A 14,346-nucleotide genomic window follows, 5' to 3' on the forward strand; every position below is an offset into this window, starting at 1 on the left:
GATGGTGATCGCAACGATGATCATCGAAATGACGACGATGATAATATTAGCGATGATGGCGAAAACGATATTGAAAAGGACGACGAAAAGAAAGAAAATGCAGATAAGACGATTGCAATATCTAAAGTAGCAGTCAATAGTACTGTGAAACTTAGTTCCTCAAATCCAGCAACAATAAAGACTAATAACACCCCTTCAAAATCAACAAGCTACAATACAAATACAATCAGAACAACGACAACAACATCGACATTGACATCTACAACGGCACCTTCATTACAGTCATCATCATCAACAAATCTAATGTGTGTCTCATCTGCGTCTATCTCTGCACCAGCTTTAGCTTCAGCATCGTTGCTAATTGACTTGGAAGTGCTGCGGCAGAAAAGTGATGATTCGCCTTTGGCAACTCGAACTGATAATCTAAGTAGCGATAAGTTGATACCAATTGAACCCACATCTTTCATGAGTTCAATATCCCCTACATCACGTCCACACCCAGATGATGCTGCTCATTCCAACCATTCGACAGCAGAAGCTCCGGATGCATCAGAAGCCATCGGAACAACTGCGGCGGACATATTGCATCAGCATCTAATTTCCCTGCAAGGACAACAGCAATCAGTGCATTCCACTGGCGGTATCTTCCCACCGATAGAAGCTCCAGCTCACACGCATCTTAGTTCCTTTCATGCATCCCTGGCTGCACTGGCAGCAAACGAGCAAAATGCTAGGAGTGTCAAACTACTTTCGGACTTTCTTCAACAACAACTTCAAAATCAACAGCAGCAGCTACATATGCTCCCCAGCAAATGCCCCGAACATACAGACTTTAAAGGAGTCGATTGCAAAACATGCGAGTTAATAGATATTCAAACTCGCACCAAGTCACCAGGTACACTACAATCTTCAACTCAATGTCAACCACAAAGATCTCCTAATACCAGTTCTAGTGGGGATTGACAACTCCGATGCCCATGCCCATCTCCCCTAGTGCATCATCAGGTGTCAATATGGGCAGCACGACGACTGCGTCCAGCTTCACAATTGGTGCCTGCTCTGATCATATTAATGGACGTCCTCAAGGAGTCGACTGTGCTCGGTAAGTTCCAAACCCTCTACAGTGATAGATATCATATAAGCAAAACGGATTAAATAACACTAAATTGATTTATGTACAATGTTTTTTAATTACTTGTGGTGTATTTTTCTTTTCGAATAAATGAAGCGTTTTTGCACAAAGTTTTAATAAAATAATTATAACATCTCTGACCCCATTGATCAGCGTCAACAGCCGACACGATATAGCCATGTCCTTTTATCCGTCCGTATGAACACGTAGATCTTAGAGACTATAAGAGATATATTTATAGAGTTATAATTTGTCATGTTTGCACGCAGATCAATTTTGTTTCAAATTTTTGACCACGCTCACTATCGTCCCTGCAAAAATAGAAAAACAAGCGTAATTTGTAAGCTAGTCTTAAATTCTGGTACATAACTAAAGTCCTTATGATTATTGAAAATTTAATTGCGATCAGATAAAAATTGTTGAAGTTATTTACTTTATACATAAATACACCAAATAAATCCTTTGATATATTTTTAGTAATTTCGCTTTTATTTCCAATGAGTATGTCATTCTCAAGCAGACCCAACTATAACTTTCTTACTTGTTATGTATGCTTCGTTTCTTAGTGACGACCTGAAATTATTTTCCATAGTATTATATTTGGATTTAGATTATAACGCGGAGATACACGTATACATTTGCCACTCTTCAATCACGCGATAAGATCGAAATGTAATTACTTTCCGATTTTAGAGATTACCATATTGCGGCCGTAAAATGCAACGCGAACAAAACTGAAAATAGTCTTAATCTGCGTAATTAATTTTGAAACCAACATAAAAAGTTTAGAGTGTATACATTTTATAAATCCATTGTATGGACGAACAGTTAACATGGGGTAACTTTCATCAGTTAAATTGATCGTCCGTTTAGCAGAAGCAGAAGTACTTTAATGTCACATATAATATAAAGGAATTTTAAATAAATTGACCACTATTTATTATTATATGGCCATGACAACCCTTTATCGGGTCTCGGCCTGAAGCGCAATGTGCCTCCACGCGTCTCTGTCCTGAGCGCGCCTTCGCCAGTTGGTAACACAAAGTGTGGACAGGGTTTCCATCACCTGGCCTTGCCAACGCGTTCGGGGTCGTCCTCTTCTTCGTGTCCCAACAATCACCGCATCAAACACCTTACGAGCCGGAGCGTCTTCATCCATACGGGCCATGTGGCCCAGCCAGCGAAGTCTTTGAGATTTCACTCGACTGGCTACGTCAACATCACCGTACAGCTCATACAGCTCGTGGTTGTATCTGATGCGATAAACATCGTCCACGCAGATTGGACCAACACTCGAACACTCCAAGAGCAGCTGCATCTGACTGCGTCACTGTCCAGCACTCCGCACCATATAGGAGTACTGGATTGTGGTTTTAGTGCGTCGAGAGAGAGCTCTACTATTGAACTGCCTACTGAGCCCAAAGTAACACCTGTTGGCAAGTGTTATTCTCCGCTTAATCTCCAGACTGACATCATTTGTGCTTGTTATAGCAGTGCCTAGGTAGATAAACTCCTTGACGGACCCAAAGCTATAGTTCTCTGCAGTCAGCTGAGAATCAAGACGCCGCGATTCTCTGCTAGAGCACACCATAAACTTTGTTTTCTCCCTATTCACTGTCCTACTTTTGCTGATTCCTTTTCAATAGCCCCGAAAGCTCCTGTGACATCACGCTTGGTGCGGTCAATGATATCAATATCATCAGCGTAACCAAGGAGCTGGACACATCTGTTGGTTAATATCGTGCCCGTCCGATGTACACCGGCCTTTCTTATAATACTCTCCATTAAAATATTGAAGAGTATACAAGACAGCGAGTCACCTTGTCTGAGGCCACACTTGGTAGTAAAGGTTTCGGATTGGCCACATCCTACCTTGACAGAGCTGTTGATGTTGCTCAATGTCATTCTGCAAAGTCTAGTCAGCCTTGCTGGTATACCAAGCTTCACACTTTTATTTTCTACATTGATTGGAAAATTGTATGCATAACTGACGACAACAGTCCTGTAGGGTATATTTATATATTCACCATTTAAGCGTAATTTTAACAACTTAACCGAGAATACCGAGAGTGCCGCTGGCGGTTCATTTGCACTGGTCATTAGCAAGGGGTTGTAGTTATGAAGTCTGTCTTATCCCTTTTCTGGCCGAAGAACCAATGGGGTTGATCCGTGAGCAAACTTTTAAAACGTGCTGACATTGCAAAGGGGTTTTTATTTATTCTCGATTTGCAAAATATGTGTAATTATTGTTGCTGGTTGAACTTTGGCTGGCAACTTTCAATGGGAATTGTGAACCCTCAAAAATGTAGCCAATGCTGCACAATAACTCATTAGTCTAATTTTACAAATACATTTACTTACATATGGAGTTGGATATGTAGAAGAGCGAAAAGAGCTGTAAGCATCTTTTGCAGACTTTTGACAGACTCTAATAAACGCCACTGCGAATGCTCATTTAAACGCAAATTAACCTTGGGATTTCGTGGACATGCATCATTTTAGATAGGGATCGATTGACCTGTGACAGCATGACTTATGCAATACAAAATTTACATATGTATACATCTACAGTTACTAAAATAATTTTAACCAAAATCGTAAATGTAAATCATGCTCCAGCGTTAATATCGATATTTGCTTAGGCGCTATTCCCAGAATAGCAAAATTTTGAGGGTGCGAAAAAATAAATACATATAATATATTACGCTAGCTCCATACATTTTACAGAGAACGTTTTTGGCAACATTTATGATCCTACGTTTAGAAAGAAATCGGTAAAACAAAAATTTATGACCACATCACAAAACATTTATTATTATTTATGCTATTAAATAAATGCAATTATTCAAAAAACAGATGAAATCGCATTCATTGCGTATTTCTATGGCGACAATAGCAAATATTGATGTCTATTTTTTCGCATGTGAAACTGCTGATTTGACATTCCATTTATTCCAGTATCGGAATATCAATACGCTTTAAATTTTGAAGCCCTAAAATTTTTCACGCATTTCGCGCAACATGGGAACATTGCTTTAACCAATAATTTCAAACACTCAATCATTTTTGTTTTTCTTTTTACGTGAAAAATCACAAAGCAACTTAGACACAAAATAGAGTACGGGCATTCTTAAAATAAATTTCAATAATAAAATAATTAAAATAAGTAACAGTAGTTTATAGAGTACAAGTATATCCCTCACAAGTCAGATGTCTACCTAATTAATATTTAGTCTACCCAATTTGTTTTTGCCTAATAAAATTTCAACACTAAGACCTATTGTTAAACAAAGATCGACGCTTCTTTCTATACGATATGAGTTCAAGGTGTGACCTATTCTGATTAAAAAGTTGAGGTCCTTATATCCTATTTAGACCAAGTGCATCCGCTTAAATTATGCGATTTTGTGATGCAAATGCTTATACCAAAGACGTATAGTTCGAAAAGATGTTTAGGGGTAAAGTAAACAAATTTAGGCAGAAAGAAGAAGAATATCAAGTGTATAGGAACAAATCAACAGAAAATAAGGAAGGTTATAAATTATATGACATTTAAATTTAATTTACCATCTCGTTCTGTAGCGATCATATTCCTGAACTAAGTTGTCCGTTTGATTTTCCTGGTGAATTTTTTTTTAACAATTACTTATGTCTGCTTTTATTTTTTTACTTTTTAGTGTATTATTATTATATTTAAAGAATAAAAAATATTCACACAAATATACACATTAAAGTTAAATTACTACTATGAATATGTTAGCTCGAAATGAAGACTTCATAAAATGCACAATTTTGATAGATACATACATATGGGCGTACATACATATGTGCATATAAACATTGTTCTCTTATGCAAGGGACGGCAGTTTCGATTCATTGTGCTACTCTTAGAATAGAAATGACTTTGTCTCTTGGCATACTATAATATTTTGTGTCGAGCTGCTCAGCAACCTTTAATATAACTTTCTATGCTCCTGCACTTGTCAAAGGTTGACGAAAAATGCAAGAATCCAAGATATTATATTTTTTTTATTAAAGTATGTTTGACATACTTTCAGTTGCAATTTGGAATTCAGTTTGTTCGGGAATATTCTAACGGATCGAAAATGAGTACTTTGCCAGGAGTATTCTTCGATACGACCGCCAAAGGCGAGCTCGTCGGCAGAATAATTATGGAGCTGCGCTCCGATGTCGTGCCCAAGACCGCCAAGAATTTCCGTGCTCTGTGCACAGGTGAGAAGAGTTTCGGCTACAAGGGCTCCAGTTTCTAACGGGTCAGTCCAAACTTCATGTGCCAGGGCGGCGATTTCACCAACCACAACGGCACTGGAGGCAAGTCCATGTACGGCAGCAAGTTCCCCGATGAGAACTTCCGTCTGAAGCACACCGGCTCCGGCATCCTGTCGATGGCCAACGCTGGTGACAACACCAACGGCTCGCAGTTCTTCATCTGCACCGTGAAGACCGCTTAGCTGGACAACAAACTCGTCGTATTCGGCGAGGTCGTCGAGGGTCTGGATGTTGTCAAGAAGATCGAGTCATACGGCTCGCAGTAGGGCAAGACCACAAAGAAGATTGTGGTTGCCGATTGTGGCTCACTTTAAGCTGATCTGGCCTGTGTCACCCTGGCGCATTTCTGTTAGGCGAAACCCGTTCGCATTTTCTCCAAAATAAAAAGAAAAACCACATTTTTTACCAATAACTGTAATGATATGAAAAATAATACATATTTTTAATAGACATTTTACATTAAACGTAAATGCCTCGTTTAAGTAAATTTAATTTTTTTTTAGTTTGGCCAGTATACTGATTAAAAATTTGTCGGTTGGTGGTGGTTGAAATAAGCTTTGATCAATACATACATGTATGTATGTAAGAAGTACCTTTTCATTGTAAGATACCCCGTCTTTCATATGTATTTACATACATACATATAGTATGTATGCAAACAATACAATAATTGTGATGCACCAATTTGTGTAATTATAGAGACAGGGCGATGGTACTTATCAATACATTTAAACAAGCATTTAAAGGCACATGCACACATATGAATGTACATATGTGTATGTACATAAGTATGTACATATGTGGACACTTGCTTAATCATCTGCATGTAAATTACCGCAGTTTAATAGTGTGGCGCGTTGGGAATTGACTTGTGGGTTACGGAGGATGGCGGTTGGAGTGTCGGTCGTGGACGGTGAATTTACGTACACAAGGGCGAAGCGGCTTAACTAAAATAAATTAAACCAATTGCTCTGATTTCACTTGATAAGTGATATATAAAACGTATACATTTTCTTGTCTCTTCAGCATCAATTGTCGCAATTTATTTAGATACATAAAATTTCATCAACACTTGTACATATGTGGGGTGACATTGTTGTCATTGTGAGATCTTCCATTAGTTGCGCTTTTGTGCAGACAATAATGTCGTTGCTTGAATTCATATTAGATAATTAAAATGGATATGCTACCTTTTTTTAAATGCATACATATGTAAGTGTGTATGAGAAAATACTAGCAACGGTCCACCACGACGAAAAATATAAATTATGTTATTAAGTTTGTAACTCCGAGATGAGCGATCTCATTTATTCTAGATTTTATTATTTCCCCCAGTTTTTACGTTTTTATGCCTAAAGATTTAATTTTGTTTGATTGATCTACATACATATGTATGTACATGTATATTGTATTGTTATAGGATATACACCTCGATAGCATCCTTTTGAAGCCAATTAAGAATAGCTGGAAAACAAAATGGATAAATGTCTCTCTAAAATGGATCTAATTCAATAATCTCTTTAAAGCTACAGCGATGCATTGAGCATCGATATTTTATTTAGCGATGTTTTCTGATGTTTGACAAAACATCATCAACATCACCATTTTATTGTCAAATGAACACAGTGCTAAAATGATCAATGTATAGCTTCTTCGCACGTCAAAAGTTCGCTCATCTGGGAGCAACGCTTTAAGCGCTGTTTTTTACCATTTGACGGCCGTTTTTTAAAGAGTTTTTTAATAAAGCAATTTGTTTTATCTCGGACCAGTGCTTGGCAACACTAAATCGAGCTCGTCATTTGCATTTCATGCCACTTCTTTTCGTAAGTGCATCCAAAGTCGCTTTGAATTTGAAATGTTCAATGCCGTTCGTAGCGAGATGTTTTTGATATCGATTAATAGTTTAATTAAACTTTGAAGGGTTGCAAAGTTCTTAAAAGGGATAAATATTAATATTTTTGAAACTCTACACCGTACTTTAATTTTCAATTTGTTTTTGTTATTGCAGTTGTGAAATGCTTTTGAATTCTGCCCGCTTAAATAGTGGAGTCCAGATGTCAACACGTAACTCATGCAAGACCCTTAAATGTCCGCAATGTAATTGGCATTATAAATATCAGGAGACATTAGAGATTCATATGCGCGAAAAACATCCGGATGGGGAAAGTGCCTGTGGTTATTGCTTAGCAGGTAAGTTTTTTTATTGTTACACTTGCTTTACTACCCAGCCTAAAAAACTAATAAAGCTTTAACCTCATTTAATAAAATATTTTTTATAAAGTAAAAAGAATGTGTATTCTTGCTACCCATTGTGTAGAAGGGTATTATAATGTAAATGTATGTAACAAGCAAATAGTATATACAAGCAAGGACATGTATATGTTCTTGATCAGCGTCAACAGCTGAGACGGCAAAATAGAATTGACAATAATAACTATAATGTCTATGATTTCTAAAAATTTAGTCACGATCCAAGAAAATTTCATCCCCTAATTACTACGGTTCTTAGTAGCGTTGGCTGACAATCTGGTATATTTTACGCTCTATGGTGTATTTTGAATGTAGTACTAGTATATCAATATATCCTTTCGCGTATGTTTAGTTTTATTGTTTTGTTTGTTAGCCAGTATCTCACAGTCGAGCACACTCGACTACAGCTTTCTTACTTCTTTCTTTTATAAGTAAAGTAAATTGTTTATCAAATTTTATGAAATACATTTATTTTTCAATATTTATTATACGTGTTTTTTCGTAAATGTGCAATACTACATGCATTGCTTTTTTAGACGTTTTTGTCGTGAAAGTGATACATATATGTTAAATTAGCATTTGGACTAAAATTTATAAGTAAGAATGTCAAACGAAATTCGCCATTAAATGTATATTTTTATACTTGTTTACGGTAAACGTATGTATGTAGCAGGCAGAAGCCAAATATCTTATATTTTTATTCTTCAATATACTAGGTGGGCTGAAAAGTAACCTCCTTGACCACCTAAATGCGCTGCTATCGCAAAAATTATTGTCGTTCCTTATAGTCCATTCATATTTAGGTACCCATGTTGAAATTCAGAGCGATACAGCCCTTAGTTTTGTTTTGATAGCTGATAATTTTGATGTGTTTGACACCATGTTGACCATGGAAGAAAACGATTTTCGTTTCCTCATAAAACATTATTTTTTGAGAGGCAAAACAGCGACGGAAACTAAAGAAAAGTTGGATAAATACTATGCGGCTCATGCTCCTTCAGATTACACCGCGAAATATTGGTTACGAGATTTTCTTGGTGGCTGAACCTCCACTACCGATGAAGTCCGCAGTGGCAGGCCCTCCGAAGAGGTTACACAGGAAAATGTCAAAAAACATGAAATGGTATTGGCTGACCAGAAAATAAAAATCCGCGAGCTAGCAGAGGCCACAAGGATTAATAATGAGCGTACAGGACATATTTTGGGCGAGATTTTGCACATGAAAAATTATCCTGCCGTTGGGTGCCGCGTTTGCTGAATCCAGACCAAAAATACGAAAGTGAGAACCATGGCTAAAATCAACGATTTAGGACTCCAAGTGCTTCCCCATTGACCTTATTCACCCGATTTGGCTCCTTCGGACTATTACCTCTTCCCAAACCTCAAAAATGGCTCATCAATAAAAATTCAGCTCGCGGGAGGAAATTATCGATGCTGCAGAGGAGTATTTACAGACCTTCCGGAGAATTGCTTTTCAGATGGGATCAAAAAGTTGGAAAATAGCTGGAATAAGTGTATCGACCTAAAAGGAGACTACATTGAATAAAAAAGAAAAAATAAAAAACATTTTTTCATCTCCAAGGAGCTTACTTTTCAACCCATTTAGTATTTTAAATATTATATGTTTTAACGCATTTTTTTTGGTATGTTAAAGTTTTTAAAATATTTTACAAATCAAGATATTAGAAAAAATTGTAAATCACTTTACATTTATATTATAAAAAATTTAGCAAATTTATTTAAATTTTGCATATATATATATAATATGTATATATGTATATATATCTTAAATTTATTTGAACATTAAAATGTTGTACTTAATGAGAATAATGTATTCTATGTAAACGAATCATTTTAGCTTTCAATTTTTTTTTTTTGTTTTTATATACTTTTATAAGTTTATTCCTGTCATCTGAATTTATTTACATTTTGATTATATATATTATATTATATCTTGCTAGAAAATTTAAGTTTGTTGTCTCACATAATTTTCATTAAAAGCAATACAGCGTTATTCATAAAATAAACCAAATTTATATACTAAAATACTAAAATAACAATTAACTAATGAGTCATAAATACTGTAGTTATTATGGTATGTACCAAAAATCGCAGCTCTATCATAAACATTAATAGTTATTCGATTTATTTCGATTTGGGCGTGGTCATAATGGGCGTGGCAGAAATTTGAAACAGACTTAATCTGCATGCAAACATTATGTTTGCTGTCGAAAAAAATATAGCTCTATCTCTTATAGTCTCTGATATCTAGATGTTCATACGGACAGACGGACAGATGGAAACGTCTCGGCTGTTGACGCGGATTAAGATTATATATACTTTATCGGGGCGGAGATGCTTCCTTCTGCTATCATATATTTGATTCCAGCACAAAGTAATAACACCCTTCTACCCCAGCGGGTAGCGGGTATAATTATTATTTAATATTAAGAAGTTGACAGTTTGACATGTTTAAAGATTTTGAAGAAAGCAAAGTGCCTTTCATAATATACATATTTGCTAATTCTCTTCATTTAATTTTGTTTTATTCTGGGTGACTGCAAATGGATGTGATGTATTCGTAGGTCAACAGCACCCACGACTGGCAAGAGGTGAGTCCTACTCATGTGGTTATAAGCCATATCGCTGCGAAATCTGCAATTATTCCACGACGACCAAGGGCAACTTGTCTATTCACATGCAGTCCGATAAGCACCTAAATAACATGCAGGAGTTAAACAGCTCACAGAATATGGTTGCCAAATTACTGCTGCCCAGTTCCAGTTCTTCCCAGTCACAAGGAGTCGGTCTGTCGGCGACATCTCAGCAACAGCTGGCTTCGTTGGGGTCTGGCTCAGGCTCTGGATCGTCGTCCAGTGGCAGCATCAGTAATAATGCCACCAACAGCAATGTAAATAATACTTCAGGTTCGCCTGCGTTGCCGTCGTCGTCTTCGTCAGGAGTTTCGGCCAAACCAAAACCTTCATTTCGTTGCGATATATGCAGCTATGAGACATCTGTGGCGCGTAATCTACGCATTCATATGACCAGTGAGAAGCATACCCACAATATGGCTGTGCTCCAAAATAATATCAAGCACATTCAGGCCTTCAACTTGCTGCAGCAACAGCAATTGGGACCTGTAGCTGGAGCTGGTGGAAGTGCCAATAGCTTTCTGCCTGTCTCAGAGGTGGCATTGGCCGATTTGGCTTATAACCAGGCTCTGATGATTCAACTAATTCAACAGAATGCAGCCGTTCAACAACAGCAGCAACAAAATGCCACAAATTGCACCAAAACGTCACCCACTTCGCCACCGACAGTTAGCAGTACTCCTGATCAATTCACATACTCGCCAAAAGCATTAAGGATGGGCTTGAGTATGGGCATGGGTATAGCGACACATTCAAGCGAATCTTCATCGGGCGATACGGACACAACACAATCAGCCCTCTCGTCCAGCAGCTTGCCAGATTTGTGGCCAACCGCGATGTATAGTTGTCAAGTATGCGAGTGCTTTAGCACCAACAATATGGATGAACTTAACCAGCATTTATTATTGGATCGCTCACGACAATCGTCGAATAATTCCCCCGAAGTAATGGTCATTCATAACAACAATTATATATGCCGATTATGCAACTACAAGACGAATCTAAAGGCAAACTTTCAGTTGCACAGCAAGACAGATAAACACTTGCAAAAGTTGAGCTTCATCAATCATATTCGCGAGGGCGGTGCAAGGAATGAATATAAGCTGCAGCAGTATCATCAACCTCAACTAGCTACAAACGTGGTACAATTAAAGTGCAATTGCTGTGACTTTCACACCAACTCCATTCAGAAGTTATCGTTGCACTCACAGCAGATGCGACACGACACCTTGCGCATGATATTCCAACATTTACTTTATTTAATTCAGCAAAATCATATGCGAAAGCTAGTGCAGGATGTGCCAATGGATCAACATGAGGACCACCAACCTCAAAAGCTGTTAAGCTGCCAGTTGTGCAATTTTCGGGCCAAGAACTTGTATGACATGATTGTGCATGTGAAAGGACTGCGGCATATGCAGGTCGAGCAATTCATTTGCTTACAGCGGCGAAGTGAAAATCTCGAGATGCTTGCTCTTAACGAAGTATTTAAAATTTACGATGAATCATCAAGCAACAATGAGGGTAAGATCAAAACTTAATCCTAACTGAAGTAATTAATTATTTTTATTAAACAAAAATCGCCTGTGGTTATAACAGTTGCTGTCCTAAGAGAGTTTTCTCTGAGATAGATAAAGTTTGTTTCAAGTTTTACCACGCCCACTTCGGATTCTCAAATCTAATTTTAAAGCTGGTGTACAATTTTGGTATGGACATTAATAACTATAGTATTTATGATTCCAGAGAATTTGTTTGTGATGGGATAAAAGCTGTAAAGGTTGTTTATTATAATGCTTTTGTATAAAAATAAATTCAGTATGAACTGCTTTGGTTGGCAATCTGATACATATATTTGAACCTTTATGGTATATTTTGAATGCTGTACTTTATCGACATATAGTATTAAGGGTGGCCTTTGGTTTAGTTTAGTATTCTTGTGGTATATTATTTAGTATATTGTTAGAATGATACCATACGGTTTTACTTTTATTTAAAGTGGGTACTGAGTACCTCACTGTCGAGGACACTCTACTGTATCTTTCCTAGTTTTTAATATTTTTGCTGCCGGAATGTTAAATAGAAGGGTATTATTATGTTGTGCCTTTTAGCAAATGTATGTAACAGGCGATATAACCATCTCCTAATGACAGAAATCTAAAGCAAACTTTATGTACATGCAAAAATAAAAATTAAAATTGCTCAGCATCTAGATCTCAGAGACTCTTAAGAGATATAAGTAAAATTTTGTTTTCGACAGCACTAGTCATTTTTGAGATACCTGCCACTCATTTTTAATAAAAACAAAAGATAAAACAAATAAACAAAAATACAAAATGTACTGAAGGTATATTAATATACATTAAATATATACTATAGTGATAGTGCCAGATTATCAACCAAAGCAAACCAAAAACCCTCCACAAGCCAATTACATATAGTACGGGTAATAAAAAAGTGGCGAATTATGAGTAGCATCCAAAATTCACAACAAATTTGATCTAATTGATGAATGTAGAATGGCATTGTTATCTTATAGTCTCGAAGATTCATCTGAAGCTGACCAGGAATATGCGTAGGGTCAGAGATGCCTCCTGCTCCACATGACTATTATACTATACCTTTTTGCCTATCTAAAATTTATGCTTATTAGCAGCTGCTCGAAAAAAAGGAAGTTAAAATAACACAAAGAGATAAATTACTTATACGAAACCAACATTTTATAAGCTTAAATTTCTGACTGATTTTAAATGAAGCAGACAGGAAAATTCAAATATTGCTAACTCTTGGCTAAATTTAAGTTTAATTTTCTATTGCCCATAAATAAAATTAATATATTGAAATGCGATGCGGAATAAAATACCATGCTGCCAAGATATTTATGTATGTATTATATGTTCTATGTATGTATATGTTTGTATGTATATTCGGTCATTGTATAACACTGTTCGTAAGGTTCGTTTCAGTTTCAGTTCGTAACTTATCATTAAAAAACTGATTTTAGTTCAATTCTTTTTTGCCTGCGCTTTTTGATTATTATCGCCCTCATTCTCGTCGTATATGTATGTATGTAGGTATAGTATATACTCATACACTCTGACTCGGAGTCGTTATTCGATGTTGCCCATGTACGACTTGCGTATATGAGCTGTGAGATTTATACGCTGTGGCTGACCCTTGAGAAAATTATTATAAATTACTAAAGAATGCAAAAACGATTATATGTATCCATCGAATTTGCAATTAGTGACGTGCACACTTTGCTCCAAGCCGACTTCAATCCCCACTATGCATTGCTCTTCCAATCAGAGTCCCAGACCCCAGTCAACACACACAGTCTCCACTAGCCGTCGCAGTCTACCTTTAAGAAAAGCAAGACTACTTGGCAAGTATACATATGTTCGCAATCTGAGCTTCCTATATTTGATGCGGCAGCATTGTGGAAGGCTTGGCATCGAATGCATTTATGCATATCAAACTGCAACAGAAGTAGATTGGGACCTGGAACTGAAGTTATACATATATACAATTTCAAAACGCCCACCACAGACTCTCTTGTCGTTCTTTTTACGATTCGCTGTTTAATATATGTATCTTTTCGCTTTTCATCAATATCAACCCAACTTTAATCACACAAATTACATACACACAAATGAAAATAAAAGTATTGCTAATCCTCGACTCGATCTCCACTCCAATATTGATTAAGTATATACTTTCCCTTGCGTATCAAGAATTCTAAATTTTTAGGGTTTTCATATCATATTGCTTACATAAACACACCAAGCAATAAGACCCTTAGTATTATATAAGTCATATAAGTGAGCCCTTGGAGCTTGCCCTGGCAGTCTTCCCTTTTCTGGACTCTCCTACATTAACTCTCACTGATGTTCTCTTATCCGCTGTCATAACATTATTTATACTTGTGTTATTCTTGTTGCTATTTGTTTTTTTTTTTGTATGTACTCTAACCTGTTAAATTTTGAAAAAGATGAAAAGAGTCTTTTGACATTGACAGAATCA

General features: G+C 36.7%; 1 protein-coding gene and 1 pseudogene across 1 annotated transcript in view; both read left to right on the forward strand.

The window, feature by feature from the left end:
• LOC133846925 (zinc finger protein 2) overlaps positions 1-14,346 on the forward strand; it is a 52,059-nt gene that overhangs the window by 27,323 nt on the left and 10,390 nt on the right. The window contains 4 exon segments of the mRNA XM_062281638.1: positions 1-951; positions 954-1,102; positions 7,431-7,612; positions 10,258-11,850. Of these exon segments, the coding sequence (XP_062137622.1) occupies positions 1-951; positions 954-1,102; positions 7,431-7,612; positions 10,258-11,850 (2,875 nt within the window).
• Positions 5,192-5,809, forward strand: LOC133846990 (peptidyl-prolyl cis-trans isomerase-like; annotated as a pseudogene).

This window comes from Drosophila sulfurigaster, chromosome 4, assembly GCF_023558435.1.
Source record: "Drosophila sulfurigaster albostrigata strain 15112-1811.04 chromosome 4, ASM2355843v2, whole genome shotgun sequence".
NCBI lineage: Eukaryota > Metazoa > Arthropoda > Insecta > Diptera > Drosophilidae > Drosophila > Drosophila sulfurigaster.